This window comes from Hippopotamus amphibius, chromosome 6 (assembly GCF_030028045.1).
Source record: "Hippopotamus amphibius kiboko isolate mHipAmp2 chromosome 6, mHipAmp2.hap2, whole genome shotgun sequence".
In the NCBI taxonomy this organism is placed as follows: Eukaryota; Metazoa; Chordata; class Mammalia; order Artiodactyla; family Hippopotamidae; genus Hippopotamus; species Hippopotamus amphibius.
Window position 1 is genome coordinate 114,994,882 of NC_080191.1, and position 24,290 is coordinate 115,019,171.

The following is a 24,290-nucleotide window of genomic DNA, read 5'->3' on the forward strand; positions in this document are numbered from 1 at the left end:
AGGAAGGAAAAACTGATGGTTGGGAGGCTTAAAAACAGAGCTTATGAAAGAGATGGCAATGGAATTGAAACGTGAAGAATGGACAGGGTTTGAACCACTGGAAAATGCAGGGAGCCCTGTGGGCAAAGGAAAGCATGAACAAAAGTCCTGGAGGACAAAGTGCAGGGCAGAAGTGAGGAACAAGTAATCATTTGGAGCGTGAAGTAAGGATGAGAGACAAGTTCAAAGCCCGAGAGAGGCTCACTGCCACACTGTAAAGGAGGGCATCTTGAAAGCCAAGACAAGAAGCTGAGAATGTCTTCAGTCAGCAACTGGGAGTCACTGAGGAGGGAAATGAGAACTGTGTACTGGGAAAATAAACCTGTCTATCATTCCATCTTTACCTCTCACTCTATCCTGGCTATAATGTCCTCCTGGTCATCTTGACTCACCCCAGTTGGGACAAGCACTTGTTGTATTCCCACACTGTAAAGCACATACCACAATCATCACATGCACAAACTTTTATAATTATGGGTTAATGTCAAAGATTAAATACCTGAAGCCATGAAGTATATCATTATTTTTTTTATTCCTAGCACTTAGCATAATATCTAATGCAGTGTTATCTCAAAGGCTACACAAAAGAGTCATTCAGGAAGCTTTCAGAAAAATACTGATGTCCAAATACCATCCTAGACCAATGACATCAGAATTTCTGGAAAAGGTGACCCAAGTGCTGTTATATTTTAAAAGCTTACCCATGACTCTAATGTACAACCAGGTTGAGAACTAATGATTTAAATCATAGCAGGTTCTCAATAAATGTTAATAAACTGGATGGATGGATGGATAATGATGGAGAGACGAACTAGGAGGAAGAAACGGGGCTATTTCAAGAAGGTACTAGGAGTCTAGAAGAGAGTCATGTCAAAGGGGATGGAAAAAAAATTGATCTCTACTTCTCCACCAATTAATAAACTGTAATTTCCAGCTTCACAAATTTTTAAAAATAAAATCAGAGAACTACAAAGACAGTATTTTTCCCCTTGGCTACGGCTTACCCATCCTCCCTTCTTCCCCTGCACCACTGTGCACCAGTGTGCATGGGTGTGTGTGGGCTCCCATGTAAATACAAATAACGGCTTTTTTTCCTTTCCCAAAATATGTACGATACCTGTCATCCAGTTCAATCCTTTTCATACTATGAAGGTGCAAAACAGCTAATATTATTGCTACAAGAAATATTACTGCACAGCAAACCCCTACGCTGATATAAAACACACGCGTAGAAGTGGTTGGAGCTGCATGTACAGGATCATCTGAAATAAAAATGAACAGCACATTAAGCTTTTTAAACAAATATCATCAATTGCTTTGTGACCCAATATACACGAGTACCCTGTTCTTTGTAAAAGAGATTTTCATTTCACGTGTCCGTTCTTTGATAAGATCGGTTACCAGCAGCATGTCAATGTATATTCACACAGTTTAAAAAGTGTTTTTGTTATAGTTTAAAAGGGGATTTTAAATAGAACTTTTGGTTAATAAGTAAAATTCACAAGTGGTATACATATAATAAGCCATCTATAGCAGTGCTGTCCAATAGAGAAATGCTCTAGAGGGTGCCAGCCAACAGAGCAGCCCCTGGCCACCTGTGGCTATTAAGCACTTGAAATGTAGCTAGTACAATGGAAGAACTAAAGTTTTAATTTCATTTTAATTAATTTAGTAATGACTGTACTAGAAAGGAAGCTCTATAGACCCTTCCTCAACAGTGACGCCTGGTGCAGAGAGATCAGACATCTCTGTTGCCAATGACCACTAACGCACAGAGGGAGGAATATACAGCAGAGCAACCCACAAGGTAAAACAAACAAACAAACAAACCTTTCATTCTTTTCTCTTTTGAGAGTAACAAATTATTTTGCTTATCTGTTTTTAAAGATAAAAGCAGGAAAACAAGACTCTACTCATGAAATAAAATAACAGTAATATCACCCTAATATTTTTCAAAAAGAAAGAGAAAGCAAGCCTCAGCAATAAGAGAAATAATTCAAAGACACAGAGACACATGTCTACACATACACACAAGAGCAACTGAGAAAGAGACACAGAAACAAAGATCCACATGATAAGAGCAAGCAGAATGGAAGACAGAGGAACAGAAACAGAACTGATGTAACAGGAGATTGAAGTAAGTTTTGATGACTACTCACATCAGAACTCTACTGAAGAATTTGGGTTTTATCCTAAATGACATGGGAAGTCACTGCAAGGCTTCAAGCAAAGGAATGACACACATGACCATACTTGAATAAAAAACAAAGAAGACTCTGCATGCTATATAAAGAATACTGTGGGGAGAAGCAAAAGCAGACGCAGGAATGAATGAGGTTACCACAGCAGTCCAAGAAAGAGACAGCAGTGGCCTGGACAAGGTCACTTTTATGGTGAAGGTGAAAAGTTCATGGGTTAGGAAGCAGAGTCAGAAGAGTTTGCTAATGGATTATACCAGGGTAGAAAGGAAAAGAGGAATCAAAGCTCTGGCCTAAAGAATTACGTGAATAAAGTACCTCCACTAAGAGAAAAAAGCAGCAGGTTGGGGAAGGAGAGAATCAAGAGTTTTATTTTGCCAAAGAGTACCTAGTACACATTTATGTGGAAACGAAAAACTGACAGAAATATAAATGTGGAGTTATGGGGATAGGTCAGTTATAGCTTTCAAAAATTTAAAAATAAGACAGCTTTCTAAAATTTAAACTTTGAATCAACAAATAGTACACCAGAACAGATCAATGCATGGAGACCGAATGGCTTCTATGGCAGCTAGACTTGACTGCAGCTTGAATGAAGGTATGACTTTCCTTAAGAATGCCACAGGCCGTTCAATCTTGAAGAGGTGGGAAAGGAAGGTCCCAAAGACTGATGTTGGCAGTATCCATTGCAGCTCCCTCCAGGTCAGAGGAGAAGATACTCTGCTGCTGGGCAGATCCCCCAGTGCACCCCACCTGATTACCTCCAAATTCCAGGCTTGTGTACGCACTGTTCCCATTCCCTCACTTTGACACTTCACCTGCCACCACCTGGTCACCCTTCGGGTCTCAGACAAGATGCCACTCTCCTCAGGATGCTGACCTCAGAGGAGGTTACGTGCCCCTCTTCTCAGGATTCCCAAAGCACCTCATGCCTGCCTCGTCACAGCTTGCCACATGATACTGTCATCACTGCTATTGCTACTCCATTTCCTCTGCTACATTAGAAGACTGTGGGGGCTTACAGAGTCTGTTTTGTTCACAGTTGAATCCTCTGCCTCAGCCATGCCACCTGGCACATCATAGCCTCTTGGTAAATGTCAGATGGATGAATACACAGAAAGGGAGGGAAGGAGAGAGGGAGCAAGGAAGAGACAGACAGATACCAAGGATATGCAATATGCTATTCTGCTTGTTAGAAATAATAACTCTACCAGCATAAAAGAAATAGATAAAATCACCAGAATTTTAAAAACTTGGGGAGCAGCGATATTTTTAAAAAGTTTTATTTTCTTCCCAAAGACAAACCCAAATGAAATTTCTAAAAGGGAGACAAATCTCACATTATTTTACCTTCAAAAATGGTCTACTTTGAAACATCTAGATGCTTTGTGCCTCCTGAGGTGATGAAAAAGATAAAATAGGAAGCACATACTACCATCTATGAACTATTCTAGCCAAAAGAGTTGGTCCTCAATCTAATCAAGTACAAAATTTAACCACCAGTTTAGAAGAGAGAAAAACATTTTAAATGACACCAAAGAAATGCTGATGTGGAAAATTCTATGAGACAAATGATTCAATTTCTTCAGTAAATAAATGATAGTAAAGGAAAGGGGGGGTTTCTGATTAATATAAAATACATGTCAACCAAATACAGTGCGTGTAGGCTTAATGTGGATCCTGATTCAGGGAAGAAACTATACAAAGACAGTTTTGAGACAATCAGGTTGATCTGAACATGGACTAGCTACAAGAAGATATTAAGGAGTTAATTTTGTTACATGTGATAAATCAAATACAAGTGAAGTGTTGGGTGATTGTGGCTTGTTTTTTAACGGCCTTTTAAAAAAGGTATCTACACTGAAACATTTATGGATAAGATGATATGATGTCTAGGATGTGCTTTAAAACACTACTCTACCGTTCCCCACCTACACACCCAACTCAAAAAGGAGGAAGGAATCAGTGGCACAGGACTGGCAAATGTTGATCAATACTGACGTAGGGTGATGGTGATATGCGGGTTCATCAAAACATTCTCTTGACTTCTGCATACTTGAAATTCTCTCCCTCTATTTTTGTTTTAGTTTACTTCCATAAAGAGAATCTAGTAACATTTTAAGACACTGCTATTAAAATATCAGGAAGAGTAAGACTTAATGATGTATCCATGTCAGAAAAGGAAAAATGTCTAAATTATACTATCTCACACAACCATTATCAAAAAATAAAAATCTACTTTGAGTTTCTGCTCTGTAGGTTTAAACAATGTGGATCTTTCAGCTTGTATTTCTACCTGGATGAAACGAGCTCAGGGTTACACCCAGGCTACAAGTTAGATTTTCTATCCTTCTGTTAAATAGATATCTTACACATATTTCTCATTCATACTTTATAACCATTTGAAATGACGATATAACTTCTTGCTTATAAAATTTTTTAGATCACATGAAATATATATGAATTTTACTTTATAAAATTTTCAATATCCTAATAGTTTCATCTGAATATACTAATCTACAAAACATCAGTGAAATAAGTAGCATGGGGTCATTTAATCTTTTGACAAACTGGAAACCACAAAACCTCCAAGCTTCACAAAACTATGTTCATTTGCAATCAATCATTTTTCACCCCAATGATGGAAAAAGATAATACAGTAACACTTACAAATAGTTCTGCTAGTGTTTTTGTCCAATGCTGAAGTTTTTACTTCTTCAAGTTCTGAATTAAAAAGGAGATAAAAAGATGCTTTAGAAATTCTCTTCCATGAAAATCCTCAAATACCATAATTACATCTTCTGAATTTTTTCTAACATAGTTTTATGTTCTAACAGAACACTGCCTGAACTAAGTAGCGAGGTATTTGTTGCAAGATACTATTCTGATAACCATCACTACATTCACCAATCAATAGTCTATGCCTATATTGGTCAATGGGTATTACTTACAGATGCTCAATGAAAAAGGGCTCCTGCGGTCATTAAGTCTGGGGAAAGCTACACACTATAACCTCTGTGTAGATTCACAGTGCACATCAGCAGTATGTAAAGGGTGTAAGGAGTTTTAGAGTAAAAAAACTTATCTGATCCAGTAATTTACACCCTCATATGATAAAGGAAACTTTTCTTGCCAGTAACACCCATTAACATTCAATATAGTATATGTATGTTTTCTGTTGCAGACAGCCTTCAAACTATGGTAAGCTGGAAGACCATATAAATATTAGGATCACATATTAAAATAAGTTTCATGGATGTAAACTGCATGATTAGGGTGGCCAGAAGTATGACCACCAAATAAAAAGGATGGTACTGGGACTTCCCTGGTGGCACAGTGGTTAAGAATCCGCCTGCCAATGCAGGATCGATCCCTGGTCCGGGAAGATCCCACATGCCATGCAGCAACTAAGCCCATGTGCCACAACTACTGAGCTTGCGCTATAGAGCCCGTGAGCCACAATGATTGAAGCCTGTGCACCTAAAGCCTGTGCTCTGTAACAAGAGAAGCCACCACAGTGAGAAGCCCAAACACTGCAACACAGAGTAGCCCCCATTAGCGGCAACTAGAGGAAGCCCACGAGCAGCAACAAAGACCCAACGCAGCCAAAAATAAATAAATAACAAAATAAAAAAATAAAAAGGATGGTGCTATAGTAAACCTAAGTCGAAAACAGAATAGAAAATTACATCAACTGTTAATTTTCATGTACATATTAAAGAAAATGGAGAAGGTATGGGATATATGAATATCAGCTGATTGTTAACCTTAGTGGGCTCCACAGAACCCATCACACTTGGCCATCATTCTGCCTTTAAGCACTAACAGATCAAGCATCGTGGTACAGGCAAGGCCACCTCCATGGGACCAGGAACCACCTGTTGTGCACTCCTCACTGACTGGCTATGCAAGCTTAGGTGGCCACTCCAGGTCCCAGTCTCCTCATATCAATTATATAACGACTACATTGAACCAGTCACTAAAGTCCACTTTGGCTTTAAAATTATATGAAAGTACTTAACTGGATATGCAAGAACTAACAAACGTATCAAAACACCAAAGCTAAAAAGGAGCTAACTTTTCACTTCAAAAATGTCCATTCTATATAACAGGTTCCCACTAACTACCTGCTATATAGCACAGGGAGCTCAACTCTGTGCTCTGTGATGTCCTAGATGGGTGCGACGGGGGGATGTCCGAGAGGGAAGGGATACACGTATACATATAGCTAATTCACTTCATTGTACAGCAGAAACTAACACCACATTGTAAAGCAATTATATTCCAATAAAAATAAAATAAAAAATAAAAATGTCATTCTGATGAAATTGGGTACATTCAGGGTGGTATGGCCATAGACTAAAAATGTCCATTCTGGATAAAGAAGTGGTACATACACACACACACACACACACACACACACACACACACACACACACACACACAATGGAATACTACTTAGCCATAAAAAATAAGGAAATCCTGGAATCTGCAACAACACAAATAGACTTTGAGGGCCTTACGCTAAGTGAAGTCAGACAGAGAAAGACTCTATGATCTCACTTACATGTTTATAGAATCTAAAGAATTAAAAAATTTTTTTAAACCATAAAAGATCAGATTTGCTATTATCAGAGGCAGAAGGAAGGAGGAACTGGAGGTAGTAAAAGGTACAAATGTCCAGTTACAAGAAAATACTAGGGATATAACATACAGCATGGTGTACATTACATGTTATTTAACACATGTTAACTGGATGATACACGTGAGAGTTAAGAGAGTAAATCCTAAGAATTCTCATCACAAGGAAAAACTTTTTTTCTTTTTTGCTTTCTCTTTCTATTGTATCCATATGAAATGATGGATGCTAAGTAAACTTACTGTGATAATCATTTCACAATGTATGCAAGTCAAACCAGTATGCTGTACACCTTAAACTTATACAGTGATGTATGTCAATTATATCTCAATAAAGCTAGGAAAAATATACATAGAGAGTAATTGTTTATATTTAATTAAAAGATTAAATTAGAGCTAAAAAAATGCCCATTCTAATGCAGTACAGCTTTTTCACTTGGCATGTATCTGGACATTAGCCATTATAACTCATGTGCAGGCCTCAGGTGTGCTCATAAAATTCAGCACTAACTCTGACTAGGATATGTGTTGAGACAGTTTGACAACAAAGCAAGAGCAGAGATTTCCAGCCCAGCTCCACCCCTTAGCTGTCGGCCTTGGCAAGTTGGTTGAATTCTCTGAACCTCAGCTTCCTCCTCAGAAAATGGAGATAATGAGAGAACTTACTGCCTAGGGCTGCTATAAGCATTAAATGGGTTTAATGTGTGTAAAGCACTTGGAACACAGCAGCCACTCAGCAAGTTTAGACAGTTTTTCTTTAGCTTTTTTTCTACCTTAGATACTAACCAGCTCTGCCAAAGTGATTCTGTAAATTCAGGTCACTTTAGTCTCTCTGGAACTTAAAGTGAGTAGATTGGACTAGATAACCTTTAAGGAGAATTCTAAAATTCTTTGATCTATGACCCAGTGTGCTCTTTCATATCCACTGTAATTTCCTGAATAACAGATTATTCAAAACTAAAAACTATCAACATTTATTAAATACCCGCATATGATATTCTAAGTTTTAGGCTAGCAGATTCGACTAATCTAAAATCAACCAATCAACCAACCTCTTGAAACAGGTTATTATGTCATTTTACAGACAAAAAAACTGAGACTTAGGTTAAGAAACCTGTTCCAATATGCTGCAAAAGCAGAGCTGTAATTCTAACGCAGGTCTTTCTGGCCCCACGGCAATGCTTCTACATAAAAGTAATTCATAAAGGAAACATAGTTAACACCCCATTACTCAGAGGCCCCTATCAAAATCACCTGATTTCTTTACCTCTTTAGCCACTAGTGCTATTTCAACATTCCTAAAGGAAAACATCCTCAGCAATTCTGATAAAGATTTTGAGAAAGGAGGGTCTGAGTGGTGCCTGAATGAGATTCCTGGCTACAAGCTATCTAGGCAATTATTTCAGAATTTCATCAGTTAGTGCTCTCTTTTCTCACTTGTAACTATAATCAAGATTTGATCACAAACCTGTAAAAAGATGACAAAATCTATTGTTAACCCTCTCACATCTATATAAAACACACACTTCGGTAAATAAATTCCTTACTTTTGTAGCACATTTTCCTTCGTTTAAAATTTAAGACTGTAAAGTTTTTTGAAGAATTTACTGTCAAGTTGAGCTGCATTAGTATCATAACCTCAGAATCTACTTTGCCAGTGCAGGAAAGCTCGACCCGAAACACTGTTTAAAAAAAGAAAAAAGAAAAAATATTTTAATTTTCTAAAAAATCAGCATTAACGCCCACTGACTAATTTAGAATTTATTTCTGTTGCAATAAAACTAAAAATAATATATTTACATAAAATACCAATAAAAGAAACTTTCAGAAAACTTATCTTTAGACTACATAGCTTTGGACATTAAGTACTTCATTCATTATAGATATAAAAGTTAGCATTAAAGAATAAACTAAGACATGAAGATAATTATTTTCAAATTTGCTAATAATTTTTAATATACCAATTTGTCTCTTAAGTTCTCTTATTATAATATAGTAAAGCTACAGAATCGTAAGGCAAACCCTACTACCTCACCAGTCACAGTCAATAGTAACAACAAAAATTAGTTGATAAAAAGGAAAGACAATTCACCAACAAACTGTAATTATGTGTTGTTCTTTATGACAAGATTAAATATAAACCTGTAAATGAAACCGATAAATTCTCAACTATGAATTAAAAAAAAAAAAACCTTTCTAAGCAGAAACTGGCTTTAATCAATTACTGTAGCACTGGGATAACAGACTTTAGTAAACATCTTTTTGTTCTTTTTCAACCTTTCAGTTTAAGACTTTTTCTACAAATTTAGAGTGTATCATTCTATAATCTATATCAGTGTATGAACAATATGGGCATTTCTGAATTTCTTTACTGGCCCATAAAAATTACCCAGCCTTCCAATGCTTTCTTAAAGCTTAGATGTCACTAATAACAGTGAGTGAGACTGTCAAGAAAAGTTCTATAATACTAGGGGTTATATTTTCAACTTTTAAATTTTTTCATTTTCTTTAAGTCTCATATCTTCAGGAACCTTTCTCTAAGGCTGGCTCAAAAGTAATTAAATTGGTATAAATATGACACTTAAATCATTTACTCAGACATGTCCTGGGTGCCTATCCTGTTCCAGATGTTATGCTAGGCACCAAGGGTAGATCGCTGAAAAAAGACAGCTCCTGCCCTCAGGGTGGCAAAGCCTAGGGGCAGAGACAAAGAATTACAAGATACTGTGATCAGTTCAAAACAGTTAAATACAAGATCTTATAGCGCAGGAAGAACAGAAGAGTTAACAAATGGAGAGCGAGGAGGCAGGAAAAGGAGAGTATGGATTTTGAGTCTTGCAGAATATTTAGTATGAACAGAAATTCACAAGCAGGAAAGATGAAAAGACGGTTCCAAATACAAAGACCAGCATGTGCAAAGGCATGGCTCTGAGTGCTGCATGTGCCATGGCACTGCTGGAACACTGGGGTGAATGCAGCAATGAGGCTAGACAGGCAGGCGCAGCAGATGGTAAACACAGCACACTGGCTGGGGGGGTCTGGAAGGTACTCAGCTGACTGGGGTGGGGGCACTGAGGGGCTTGATGTCACATGGTCAGAAGTGAGTGTTCAGTGATCATCAGCGCTGCAGTGTGGAAAATATTGGAAGAGAAACAAGACTAGACAAAGGGAACCCCCCCCCCCACAACAATGCATAAAAGGATACAGAGAAGAGCTGAGTGCAGACAGTTCTGGAGGGGATGGAAAATAGGAAATGGTTTAAACAGTCCAAATAATCCCTATTTACAAAAATTACTTTTCAAAGTACTTACACGTCTTATACCTATGTGTGCACATAGAACATTACATATAAGTAGTTTGCTGAGTTTATTGAGGGTACAGGGGACACAGTTAAAAACAGTTGTTAAACTCTGTCACAGAGACTCACCTGATAAAGTGCGTGGAACTTCCCCCTGCACAGAAATGTTGACCTGGGGCATGTCCATAGCCACGAAATTGTCTACTTGGAATCCCAGCTTATATTCAACCTGGAAAAAGGAGAAATAAAACAAACTGGATCTGTGATAGCAGAAAGTGCAACCAACAGCTTGACCTCACTGATTTAGGTCATTAACTAATGAATGCATGAGCCTTTCATACGAACAAATAATCTAGCTATTTTAAAAAAAGTCCAAATTGTCACAAACAGTCCTAGGAATGTTCCTTTTTTTTTCAAAGCAGTTGAAGAAATCAAGTCAGGGAAGTTTAATATATGCAAAGTAGCTAGAGTGGGAATCCAGCTCTGCTGAGCCTGATTCTAAGACTTTTCCCCACCAGACTGTGTTGCCTCTTACATGACCCATTAGATTACTCTCATCAGGGTGTGTTCATTTTTTTCTCCCAGTTTTATTGAGATATAATTGACATATATCACTGTATAAGTTTAACAGATTACAGTATAATGATTTGACTTACATTCATGATGAAATGCTTATCACTGTAAGTTTAGGGAACATCTATCATCTCATACAGATACAAAATTAAAGAGACAGAAAAAATTTTTCCTTGTGATGAGAATGCCTAGGATTTACTCTCTTAACTACATTCATATATAACATATAGCAGTGCTAATTATAAGGTTGTACATTACGTCCCTAGCTCTTAATTTATCTTATAACTGGAAGTCTGTAGTACCTTTTCACTGCCTTCATCCAGCTTCCCCGATTCCCCTCCTCTGGTAAGCACAAATCTGATCTCTTTTTCTACACTTTTGTTTCTATGTTTGTTTCTGAAGTATAAGTGACCTACAATACTATGTTAGTTCCTGTTACACAACAGTAATTTTTTTCCTATACATTTCGAAATGATCACAATGTCTAGTTACGATACGTCACCAAAAAGACATTATTTAGTTATTGACTCCCTACAGTGTAAATTTCATACCCTTGACTTTTATTTTGCAACTAGAAGTTTGTACCTCTTAATCTCCCTCACCTATCTCTTTCCTCTATCCCCGCCCCCACCCCACCCCCGCCGCAGGTAACCATCTACTTGCCCTCTGTATTTATGATTCCGTTTCTATTTTGTTATGTTTGTTCGTTTACTCCTAGGAATTTTCAATTGGATAAAAATTCAATCCAGTAAGCCACCCTCTATTTCATGCCCAGAACAGCACCACCACTCTCCTGTACAATCTGCCATCTAGGATTCAGAAAGCCTGCTGAGGACCATAGCCATTGACAAAGAAGCCCTGGAGAGGCAGACAGATACAAAAAGCCAAGGAGTTGAGATGTATAACTTACAGACCATGACCAGTCACCATGCCTTCTCTAGTTGATAAAAGTCAGGCTCTGAAAGCCTGCCATGTGACTGGTGGATGAAGGTCTGTTCTACAGACCCACTCACCTCACAAGGAGATTCCAAGGCACAAATTGCTCATAGACTATCTAAGCTACATTCTCTAGTCCAGCTTTCAGTGCTGAGAAAGTTCATCTTTGGATGCCCATCTAACCTCTGGATCTATTTTGCAAGTGATTCAGAATCCGGAAAGGAAGAGGGGGTGACTAGGAAGATGTCCCTGGGACACCAATATTCTCTATCAATACGTGGCCTACATAGGTGGCTTAAAAGAACCAATCAGCATCAAGCAATAAATACAGTTCTTGGGCACCCTTGGTGGCGCAGTGGTTAAGAATCTGCCTGCCAATGCAGGGGACATGGGTTCGAGCTCTGGGCTGGGAAGATCCCACATGCTGCGGAGCAACTAAGCCCCTGCACCACAGCTACTGAGTCTGTGCTCTAGAGCCTGCAAGCCACAGCTACTGAGCCTACATGCTGCAATTACTGAAGCCCATGCACCCAGAGTCCATGCTCTGCAACAAGAGAAGCCACCGCAATGAGAAGCCCTTGCACTGCAAGGAAGAGTAGCCCCGCTCACCGCAACTAGAGAAAGCCCGTGTGCAGCAATGAAGACCCAACGCAGCCAATAAATAAATAAATAAATTTAAAAAATAAAAAATAAATACAGTTATGCTGCTAGAGAGATGTTCATGAAAGAAACAGCTCGAACTGCAAAACAATAGCTTAAATTCAGAACTGCTGCCACCTTCAAGACCTTCAACGAGGCCTTATATTTCATGTTACTCTTTGTCCTGCCCTTTGGGACTCAATAAGAATGGTACCTCTCTCCCATTCAGTGGTCACAAGGGTTTTTTGGTGGAGGCTGGGACTGGCAGAAGCCAAAGGGCAGTGGGTTAGGAAAACAGTAGTAGGAAAGAGGCCCAAGAAACCATTCTTCAAGAAACCTAACTAGGAAGAATGTACTTAGGTAATGGTGGGGAGCAGGGCTGGGGGTAGGGGTTGGGGTAGATTTCAAAGCCTTTCTTTCTTCTTCTTTCAATGGGAGATAAACATATTTATATGCTAATGAAAAAAAACCAACAAAGATGAAAGGAAACAGGGAAAGAGTAACCTCACAGATTATAAGAGAAAGGAAAGACACCTGGGCACTGACTGGGTCAGGAGGTGTTTAACCCATGGATAAGAAGGGCTCAACTGGATGACTGTAACTCCCCCTCTAGAGGGGTTTCTCTTTTCACACTTACTTGAAAGTCCCAGAATGCTGTAGGGGTAGGTATTACATTACAGTTAAGATAGGTATATAAACAATTGTTAAAGGCTGTATTTGGTAAGTGCCATGTTTACAACAAAGGGAATGTTCTTGCTGCTGCACCTCAGTGACTTGGTACCTTGGCTAGAAGTGTTCCCTTTAACCTTAGCATGACGCAATTCCATCACTGCCACCAGGGGGTGCGAGAGAGCTGCAGCCCAGCAAGTCTGGGCCAAGAAGGAGGAGGCTTTCCAGCAACACTCACTGACTAACATTAAGAGAATGCACTGACGACATCCCCATATCAGTGCTATCTCTAAACAGGGCATTACATGAAAGGCAAGTGCATGGAAAAAAATTAAGCATAGTCAGCAAGAATTAGACTGGAACCGTGAGAGTGTGTGACTATTAGGTAAATTACTAACTTTTCCAAGTTTCAGTTTTTTTTAAATGAGGCTAGTACAATCATGTTATGAGGATCAAATAAAACAATTAATATGACACACCTAACTGTCAGTCTGGCACAGACTGATAAACACAGACCCCCGTGGCATCAGCAGTCATTCCAGAGTAGCTACCCTGTGCCCCACTGCACTTCCCCATAAGCACCAGCCTACTCCTGAGCCGAGAGGTTCTGACACAGGCTTTCCTGTGCCCTGCCAACAACAATGCTGCAGCCCTTATGGTTTTTCCCCCATCTTGGGAACCCTACTATTCTAAACAGCCTCCCACACTCTCAGCCTCTTCACAAGTGTCTTCCCCACCTTCTCCACCAGCCTGGCTTTCCTATCATTCAGTTCAACCCTCAGGGCCTAGACAGTAGAGTCAGCATTCTTTCAGGATCACTAGGTCCTTCCTACACACCCCTTCCTCATGCAAAATCACCTATACTCTGAAGCTTATAACTTCAACTCATAATGGCTATTTCTCACACCATCATCATCAGTGACACACAGTGACTCTGCAGAGGCCTTGGCGCTTGGCTCACTCTGTCTCCTGTCATCTTCCTGGTGGCTCAATATTAACATTCAGTATTCCTACGTACTAAAGAATTGCTCCATAACCAAAACAAACGCAAAAATTCTGGTCTATCAAAGATCTCACCACAATGTCTGATTTCTACAAAACCAGTTCTTCGTCTTATCAGCCACATTTGTGATCCAAGGGTTGTGCTCATAGCTGGGATGCAATGGCCAGTAATGCTACTTCCACCCTCTCCAGCCTCGCCAGTGACCTGGTTTCATCTTCCCATAGACTGTGCCTCAAAGAAGACTGGTTACCGACACAGTTATATAGCCATCAGGACTCTGACCACCTCTCACTCCACTTCTGCTGCCCAGCACTACTGGCAGAAATCACACCCGGAAGAGAAAGTCGCTCCTACACAAAGATGATCCCCAGGTTAAGGGTAGGCCGTTAATCCTGCTGAGCAATCCCTTTCCCACTCACCCCGCTCTCCCCAGTCTTCTCACTCCAAATCTCATAGGATCCACAGCTTCACCATCTGCTGCCGCCCCATTTTCCTTCTCTCCGGCAATGCTCTTGTCCCCTTCAGCTGGCACACAGGAACCCTCCCCCCCTTTCAGATCCAGGCAGATCCGTTAGAGCACTCAACCTTTGCACTCCAGTCCCAAGGTGAGATTTATTCTCCTCTCCAAATGATAAACCCTTCTCTCCTAGTACACTAGTTCTAGCCCACTTCACCACTGATGGGCTTCTGTATCATCAACTCGTCTCTCTCTCTCTCTTCTATATCTTCACTATCTCCCATATGCCCAGTTACCTACCAGATATATCTACCTAATAATCTTACAGCTCTCAAATGTAACAGACTCAAAACCAAACTTATGCTTCCCCACATCTGCTGTCCCCTTTATTCTAGGTCTCAGTTGTTGCAAGCAGAGGCACAGCTAGCCAGGGACCAGAACCCCTGAGGCAGCAGACAGAGCCATAGGCAAACAGGGACAAAGACCCTCAGCCAGAGCTGAGGGCAGGGACTAGCACTCGAGAGTCTCAGTGCGGCAAGGGTAAGGGGAGAGGGCAGCAGGGAGAGAAGTGAGCTTGTGCGCAGAACTGGGCAGAGGCAGGGGCATGGAGAGAGGTGGCGAAGGGGCTGAGTAAGATTTCTGAGAAGCCCAAACCTTCGGCCAACAGCAGCCTGGAACTCTAAGAAGTGTGAAAGCACCATGACTGGCCTTTGCTTCCTCCCTTTTTGAGGGACTGCCTAAACATGAAAGGCATTCCAAAGCAGTTCTCTTCTCCCTCCGGAATCTTCAGAATATAAAATTTTAAATTACAGTTTCTGGGGTTAGAAACATGCAGTTGTTAAAGGCCAGCTTTTTCTATTTTGGCATGTATCGATCTATATGGAATCTCACTTGCCAATGATCCTTTGAAGAAACAGATCTGCTCTAAAACTAAGATTTATAATCTACTGGAACAAAGGAAATCTGAATAGCAGTTGTTTATCAAAAAAAAAAAGAATGAGCCAAAATACTTCAGAAAAGAAACTAGAGAAAATATAAATATTTGAATAAGCTAAGAAATAAACATTTTTGATAATCTTCCCTTACTTGGAAACAAACGGCAATTGCAAATAGGCAGCTGCTGAGTAAAGCCACTTCCTTTTGGAACACAGTACACATTTAAAGTGAATTCACTTGCCTACAGCCAAATAGCCTTTTAATTTCTCCGAAATGACCAAAAGTGCTGCCTTTCTCATAGAAACCCCACTCTGTCCTCTGGTCCCCGGGGCTGCTGTAGGAACTCTGGACAAGTTCCCTGCAGACCCTCCTGACAATGATGCATTCCTGAAGCCAGAGAACAGCTTTGGGAGGGGAGTGAGTAGGGAGTGTATTCTGCTACATTTTGGTTTATTTTTTTGCCTTTCAGCTATCTAAAATACCTACTGACACTTAACAGATGCAGTTGCATGTTTTTTTCTGGATACTGGAGAATGTTCTGGAATACAGAAGAAACTAATTATCTGTTAAAACCACCAGTAATCTTTCTTTCTTTCTTTTTTTTTGAGTGTGTGGCCTTGTGAAAGAGAAGCAACACCAGAGTTCTCATACTATCTGGAAATGCAATTAACCCATTATATTTACCAACCACTCACTAAGGCAGTGTGACACAATGTCAAAAATAAGAGGGGCTTCCCTGGTGGCACAGTGGTTAAGAATCCACCTGCCAAAGCAGGGGACACAGCTTCGATCCCTGGTCCAGGAAGATCCCACATGCCACGGAGCAACTAAGCCTGTGTACCACAACTACTGAGCCTGTGTGTTGCAACTACTGAAACCCACCCACCCAGAGCCCGGGCTCTGCAACAAGAGAAGCCACCGCAATGAGAAGTCCACGCATCGCAATGAAGAGTAGCGCCTGCTCACTCACCACAACTAGAAAAGCCCACACATAGCAATGAAGACCCAACACAGATGGGGTGGGGTGGGGTGGGGTGGCGTGGCGTGGCGTGGTGTGGCGTGGAATGGAATGGAAAAAAAGAAAAAAAAGAAAAAAAAGAGTAAGACACAACTCCAGCCTCTGAGAAGACCGCACCTATTTGGAAAGATGAAATAGACTCATGTATACAATGGAGAACACTATTATCAAAAGCTCTGATGTGCTGAAACTAATGTTAAAATATCTACAATGTAAAGTGACATACCAAGAAGCCTGGAGATCTCTGGAAGCAAATATCTCATCTTCTGGCAATTCTTAAAAAGCAAGAACTACAAAGTGTTGGAGCCTGGGAACCACGGCCCTCCTTCTGAAAGTTCCTGATTGCATCCCAGAGTCAACATGATCAGGTGAAGAAGTCTTCACCATGTGTCTCCTGCCCCCTTGGCATGACTTTCCCATTTCAAACACACACACACACACACACACACACATATCTACATGCTTACCCATGCACAGACCATCTTTAGAAGGGGAGACCAGAATCAGGTAACAGTGGTTGCCGATGGAAGGGGAACCAGGCATAAGGGACATAGTTTTTTTACTATAAAACATTTTAAGATATAACATGATTAGTACTTTCCTCTAAATTTATACCTGCTACAGATGAACTGTGAAGTAAGTTTAGCTATATATTCAAACTATGAATTCCATTCATTTTTCCAAATTTACAACTTTATTCAGAGTAAAATATCTGAAAAATCTCAGGTGTGCAACTAGTTTGTCAGCTCGTTTGTCAAGTGTACTCAACCTCTGTTTTCACGCTTCTAGATAAAGGAATCCAGCGCTCCTAAAGTAGCACATTCTAACTCTGAAAAGCTCTCACTGCTCAGAAGTTCCCTGTTTGCTGAGCTGTGCCCTGTGGCTTCTACCTGTGCATCTCTTCTGTAGACAGTGAAGGAACACTTGTAACTAAGTACCCCGTGCTACACCAGGCGCGAGGGACATCGAGAAAGACAAAAAGAGATTCCTACCCTTGATGTGCTCAGCAGCTTGGAGGGAGACAGAAAAGAAAGTCAACTACTAAAATATTCTCAGAGTATGATGAGGGCTATGAGGGAGGAAAGAGAAGCTCACCGTGGGTGCAGAAAAAGGCACCTAACACAGATGAAAAAGAGGTGACACCAGGTCTAAGTTTTATGAAATAAACAAGAGCTAATGAGGTAAAGAATGGGGAAAGGGCATTTCCAGCAGAGCAAGCAGCAGCAGTGTAACAGAGCACAGGGCATTCAAGAAACTGCCAGACCCCCCGCCACCGCCTCCCCAACACACACACACACATAAATGACACTAAACAATTAGCAGGAGAGCAGGCAGAAAAGAAAGGCAGGGATGAGATCATGAAGGCTCTCTAAAAAATAGAACTTTATTCTGGTGGCAACTGAGAGCGCTGGAGCAGCTTTGCAGGGGGTACAGCAAGAGGTCAGTCCAGAGGCAAGGAGACCAGTCAGAAGACTATGTCCATATCTAGTTAAGAAACAATGAAAGCCCAAACTAAGGATGAAGCATTAGTCTCAAGAGAGCTAGGAAATAAGTTTAAGGTGTAATTATGAGAGAATAATCTGGACTTGGAAGTTGCAGGAGGAGTCTAGGATCCTTTCTAGGCTTCTAGCCTCAACGTGTAAATAAATGGTGATGGCCTCCAACAAGTCAGAGAACTTCTGCCTTACAAGGACTATCATACCAGCAAGAGCAGCCCAAATGTGCACTAACGATGGTTCTTAATACCTGCCACAGAAGCAGTTTAGAAATTATGCTACAAGATAATGTGAAGAACATGGAAGTACAACAGAGCCATACCAAGGCTCCTCCTGACCCCAACATGTACCCAGGCCAACACTGCTTCCCATTCAAACATAAATATTCATCTGAGCCCCTTCTTCTATCTACTCTCCTCCACTTCAATTTCCTCCTTGTGACAGGCTCCTAAAACTCCTCAGGCACCCACAATCAGCAGTCAGATCCCTGAAACTCACTCCAAATAAAACAAATTTAGTGTATGTATATTTTTAAAAACAAATGAATAAGAGAAGGTTTAATTCTGTTCAGTTCTAACTGCCACATCCCACACTGCCTTTTTATTCATAAGTCACCACCCACACACTTGCCCAGGAAATATTCTCATGGTATATCAGCATTCTTTTTCCCCAAGTGGGCCAAAAACAATCACATCCTGTTCAAAGTCAGTAGCTTATCTGGAATAGAATCTCTATTATTTCATTAGATATTTCACTATTTTAAAAAACGTATGTGTACTGTTTGTTTTTAAAACTCAACAACATTAAAGATAGGAAAAGTAACAACTATCAATTTTTTGGAGAATATAAAAAGCTTCTCTGCCTGAAAGATGTTCACAGAAACAATGGATCTCAGAGTTGCAAGGGAACTTAAAATTCACCACTGCCACTCCACAAATGTTCAAATTCCTTCTACAACACTCCCACCAAATGGTTACACAGTGCAGATCTGACCTCTTCCAGTGAGGGCAAACAATCACACTGGCTAAAAGTGAAACCTAGTTCTAAACACAGTGGTTGAAAGGGTGTTGAGTTACGGGATTTAATATATAATTTCACATTATTTCCCCACAATTACTTGTTCATTATAAAGGAGAGAACTTTACAGTGGAGAAACCTGGTAAACTGAGTGATCACAGTTAACACTGACAGTAAGGGGAGAAGCTGACACGGTGTGCACTGTGGAGGACAGCACCGCTGCAGTGTTACCACCAAGGAGACATTCCTGAATCTAATCGTAAGGAAACCTCAGACAGCTCAAACTGAGGGACAGTCCACTGGCCTGTGTGTTCCTAAATGTTAAAGTCAAGAAACACAAAGAAAGGCCACAGGAGAAAAAAGAGCTATAAAAAATATGATTGGGATAACTGATGAAATATCAGTTCCACAGACTACATAATAGTATTGTGTCAATGTTAAGTTCCTAACTGCGTTCTTACAAAATATACGCTGATGTATCTGGGGATAAAGGGGCACAATGCATGCAATTCACCTGCACAAAGTTCAAGGGGAAAAAAGTGTATATGCATGAGGGAGGGAAGCCTGAGAGAATGAATGGTAACGTAAGTAAATGGAGCAAACCAGTAACAATTAGTGAACCTGGGTAAAGGATATATGAAAATTCTTTGCACCATTCTTGTAATTTTCTCTATGTTTGAAATTACATCAAAATTAAAAGTTACTGCCCCCAAATAATAATAAGGTCACACAATGTTATATAAAAATACTGAAAAATGTGTTAGCTTAGTTTCCTTTAAGAGTCCAGGTGCCTACACATTCAAACTAACAGACCCCAGATAAAATGTCTCAGGTGAACCTTTTCTGAGTTTCATTTATGCTGGCACTTCAGCATATCCAAGTGACCATCTACTAAATGTTCTTAGTTCACATGAACTTTCTTCCTCTGTTTTTGCAGATTTCACCCTAAAGAGATCTATCCACTCCTAAAAGAACACCCCCCTATTTGGATAACTCAAGGCACTAATGTTGGACAGTTGAGGTGTTCTAGACAGCAAGGCACATATGCTTTATCCAGGATCCAAGCTAACTCAACTTTAATTACAACATTCCTGCAGTTTTAACGCATATATGTGTATGTTTCTCTAATGTATGTGTGAGTATATATAATAATGTGGACATATGCATATTTATATAATTAATATTTTTACTTATCTGAATTGGCAAACAAATATACTTAAAATATTTAGCATTGAGCAGTGAACTGAAATAAGCACCCTTATTCACTTTGTAAGGAATGTTGGCTTATTGATACTACCTTAGGAGAGGGAAGGGAGAAAGAATTTGGCAATATCAATCAAAATTTTAAACATGCGCATTCTCCGACCCAGTCATTTCACTCCTGGTCACAATGTACTATTCAGAAATAATGCCAAAAGTACACAAAAATTCCTGAAAATAGTGAAGGGAAACATTGTTTGAAATAGTAAAATGATATTAAAAATCCATGTGTCAAGGAGGCACTTAGCAAATAACCAGGGACTTCCCTGGTGGCACAGTGGTTAAGAATCCACCTGCCAATACAGGGCACACGGGTTTGAGCCCTGGTCCGGGAAGATCCCACATGCCGTGGAGCAACTATGCCTGTGAGCCACAATTACTGAGCCTATGCACTGCAACTACTGAAGCCCACATGCCTAGAGCCCATGTTCTGCAACAAGAGAAGCCACCACAATGAGAAGACCACGCACTGCAACGAAGAGCAGCCCCTGCTCATCGCAACTAGAGAAAGCCCATGGACAGCAATGAAGACCCAATGCAGGCAAAAATAAATAAATAAATGAAAAAAAAAAAAAAACCATACATCACACATGCATACCATATCACATTATAAAGCCATTAAAGAGTGATTTAAAAGTCACATATGACAAACCAACAGCCAACATCATTTTAAATGGTGAAAAACTGAAAGCATTCCCTCTAAGAACAGGAACAAGACAAGGGTGCCCACTCTCACCATTATTATTCAACGTAGTTTTGGAAGTTTTAGCCACAGCAATTAGAGAAGAAAATGAAATAAAAGGAATCCAAATTGGAAAAGAAGAAGTAAAATTGTCAGTCTTTGTAGATGACATATTATACATAGAAAACCTTAAAGATGCTACCAGAAAACTGCTAGCACTAACTGATGAATTTAATAAAGTAGCAGGATACAAAATTAAAGTGCAGAAATCTCTTGCATTCCCATACACTAACAACAAAAGAGCAGAAAGAAAATTAGGGAAACACTCCCACTTACCATTGCAACAAAAAGAATAAAATACCTAGGAATAAACCTGCCTAAGGAGGCAAAAGACCTGTACACAGAAAACTATAAGACACAGATGAAAGAAATCAAAGACAATACAAACAGATGGAGGGACATACCATGTTCTTGGATTGGAAGAATCAACATTGTGAAAATGACTATACTACCCAAAGCAATTTACAGATTCAATGCAATCCCTATCAAATTACCAATGGCATTTTTTATAGAATTAGAACGAAAAATTCTATGATTTGTATGGAAATGCAAAAGACCCCAAACAGCCAAAGCAATCTTGAGAAGATGGAGATGGTGGAATAAGGCTTCCTGACTTCAAACTATACTACAAGGCTACAGTGATCAAGACAGCATAGTACTGGCACAAAAACAGAAATACAGATCAATGGAACAGAATAGAGAGCCCAGAGATAAACCTATGCACATATGGACACCTTATCTTTGATAAAGGAGGCAAGAATATACAATGGAAAAGACAGCCTCTTCAATAAGCGGTGCTGGGAAAATTGGACAGCTACATGTAAAAGAATGAAATTAGAATACTTCCTAACACCACACACAAAAATAAACTCAAAATCATTAAGATGGTGGGGTACGAGGACGTGCGCTCACTCCCTCTTGCAAGAGCACCGGAATTACAACTAACTGCTGAACAATCATGGACAGAAAAACACTGGAACCCACCAAAAAAGACACCCCACATTCAGAGACAAAGGAGAAGCCGCGATGAGACAGTAGGAGGGGTGCAACTGCATTAAAATCAAATCCCATAAATGCTGGGTGGGTGTCTCACGAACTGGAGAACAGTTATACTGCAGAAGTCCACCCACTAAAGTGAGGGTTCTGAGCCCCATGTCAGGCTTCCCAACCTGGGAGTCCAGCAATGGGAGGAGGAATCCCCAGAGAATGAGACTTTGAAAGCCAGTGGGATTTTGATTGCAGGACCTCCACAGGACTGGGGGAAACAGAGACTGCTCTTGGAGGGCACACAAAAAAGTGTGCTCACCAGGACCCAGGGGGAAGGAGCAGTGACCCCATAGGAGAATGAACCAGACCTACCTGCTGGTGTTGGAGGGTTGCCTGCAGAGGTGGGGGGCAGCTGCAGCTCACCGAGGAGACAGGGGCACTGGCGACAGGAGTTCTGGGAAGTGCTCATTGGCGTGAGCCCTCCCAGAGTCCACCATTAGCCCCACCAAAGAGCCTGTAAGCTCCAGTGCTAAGTAGCCTCAGGCCAAACAACCAACAAGGTGTGAACACAGCCCCACCCATTAGCAGACAAGCAGATTAAAGTCTTACTGAGCTCTGCCCACCCAGCCCTACCCACCATCAGTCCCTCCCATCAGGAAGCACGTACGAGCCTCCTAGATAGCTTCCTCCACAAGAGGGCAGACAGCAGTAACAAGCAGTACCAGCAGTATTTCGTCTTGTGGAGCTGAAAATCACAGCCACAGAAAGGCAGAGAAAATGAAAAAGCAGAGGACTTTGTACCAGATGAAGGGGCAGGATAAAGCCCCAGAAAAACAACTAAATGAAGAGGACATAGGCACCCTTACAGAAAAAGAATTCAGAATAATGATGGTGAAGATGATCCAGGACTTTGAAAAAAGATTGGATGCAAAGATCAAAAAGTGTATTACCAAAGACCTGGAAGAATTAAAGAGCAAACAAACAGAGATATGCAACACAATAACGGAAATGAAAAATACACTAGAAGGAACCAGCAGCAGATTAACTGAGGCAGAAGGGCGAATAAGTGACCTGGAAGACAGAATGGTGATCATCACTGATGTGGAAAAGAAAAAGGAAAAAAGAATCAAAAGAACTGAAGACAGCCTAAGAGACCTCTGGGACAATGTTAAACTCACCAACATTCGCATTATAGGGGTCCCAGAAGGAGAAGAGAGGGAGAAAGGACCTGAGAAAATATTGGAAGAGATGATAGTTGAAAACTTCCCTAACATGGGAAAGGAAATAGGTCCCCAAGTGCAGGAAGCACAGAGAGTCCCAGGCAGGATAAACCCAAGGAGAAACACGCCAAGACATATAGTAGTCAAACTGACAAAAATTAAAGACAGAGAAATGTTATTAAAAGCAACAAGGGAAAAACGACAAATAACATACAAGGGAACTCCCATAAGGGTAACAGCTGATTTCTCAGCAGAAACTCTGCAAGCCAGAAGGGAGTGGCATGATATATTTCAAGTGATGAAAGGGAAGAACCTACAACCAAGAATACTCTACCCAGCAAGGATCTCATTCAGATTCAACGGAGAAATCAAAAGCTTTACAGACAAGCAACAGCTAAGAGAACTCAGCACCACCAAACCAGCCCTACAACAAATGCTAAAGGAACTTCTCTAAGCGGGAAACAGAAAAGAAGAAAAGGACCTACAAAAACAAAAACAATTAAGAAAATGGTAATAGGAACATACATATCAATAATGACCTTGAATGTAAATGGACTAAATGCACCAACCAAAAGACAAAGACTGGCTGAATGTATACAAAAACAAGACCCATATATATGCTGTCTGCAAGAGACCCACTTCAGACCTAGGGACACATACAGACTGAAAGTGAGGGGATGGAAAAAGATATTCTGTACAAATGAAAATCAAAAGAAAGCTGGAGTAGCAATAGTCACATCAGATAAAATAGACTTTAAAATAAAAAATGTTACAAGAGACAAGAAAGACATTACATAAAGATCAAGGGATCCATCCAAGAAGAGGAGATAACAATTATAAATATATATATGCACCCAATATAGGAGCACCTCAATACATAAGGCAAATGCTAACAACTATGAAAGAGGAAATGCAAGGCAGGAATAGAGACACAGAAGTAGAGAGCAAATACATGGACACCAAGTGGGGAAAGCGGGGAGGGTTGGGGGGGGATGAACTGGGAGATTGGGATACCAAATTGTACACTCTAAATATATGCTGTTTATTGTCTGTTAACTGTATCTCAATAAAAGTTCTTAAAAAAAAAAAGTACTCAAAATGGATTAAAGACCTAAATGTAAGGCCAGACACTATAAAACTCCTAGAGGAAAACATAGGAAGAAC

At 40.3% G+C, this 24,290-nt stretch overlaps 1 protein-coding gene across 4 annotated transcripts in view; it reads right to left on the minus strand.

Annotated features, from left to right (window-relative positions):
- RYK (receptor like tyrosine kinase) overlaps positions 1 to 24,290 on the minus strand; it is a 108,263-nt gene that overhangs the window by 51,602 nt on the left and 32,371 nt on the right. For all 4 annotated transcript variants that reach the window (XR_009054201.1, XM_057737716.1, XM_057737715.1 and 1 more), the window contains exons 3-6: positions 10,303 to 10,402; positions 8,423 to 8,557; positions 4,908 to 4,961; positions 1,157 to 1,301 (exon numbers count right to left, since the gene is read on the minus strand). Coding sequence is in view for 3 of the 4 variants with exons in the window: in XM_057737716.1 (XP_057593699.1) it covers positions 1,157 to 1,301; positions 4,908 to 4,961; positions 8,423 to 8,557; positions 10,303 to 10,402 (434 nt within the window). In the remaining variant the exon portion in view is untranslated. The remainder of the gene's footprint in view (positions 1 to 1,156; positions 1,302 to 4,907; positions 4,962 to 8,422; positions 8,558 to 10,302; positions 10,403 to 24,290) is intronic.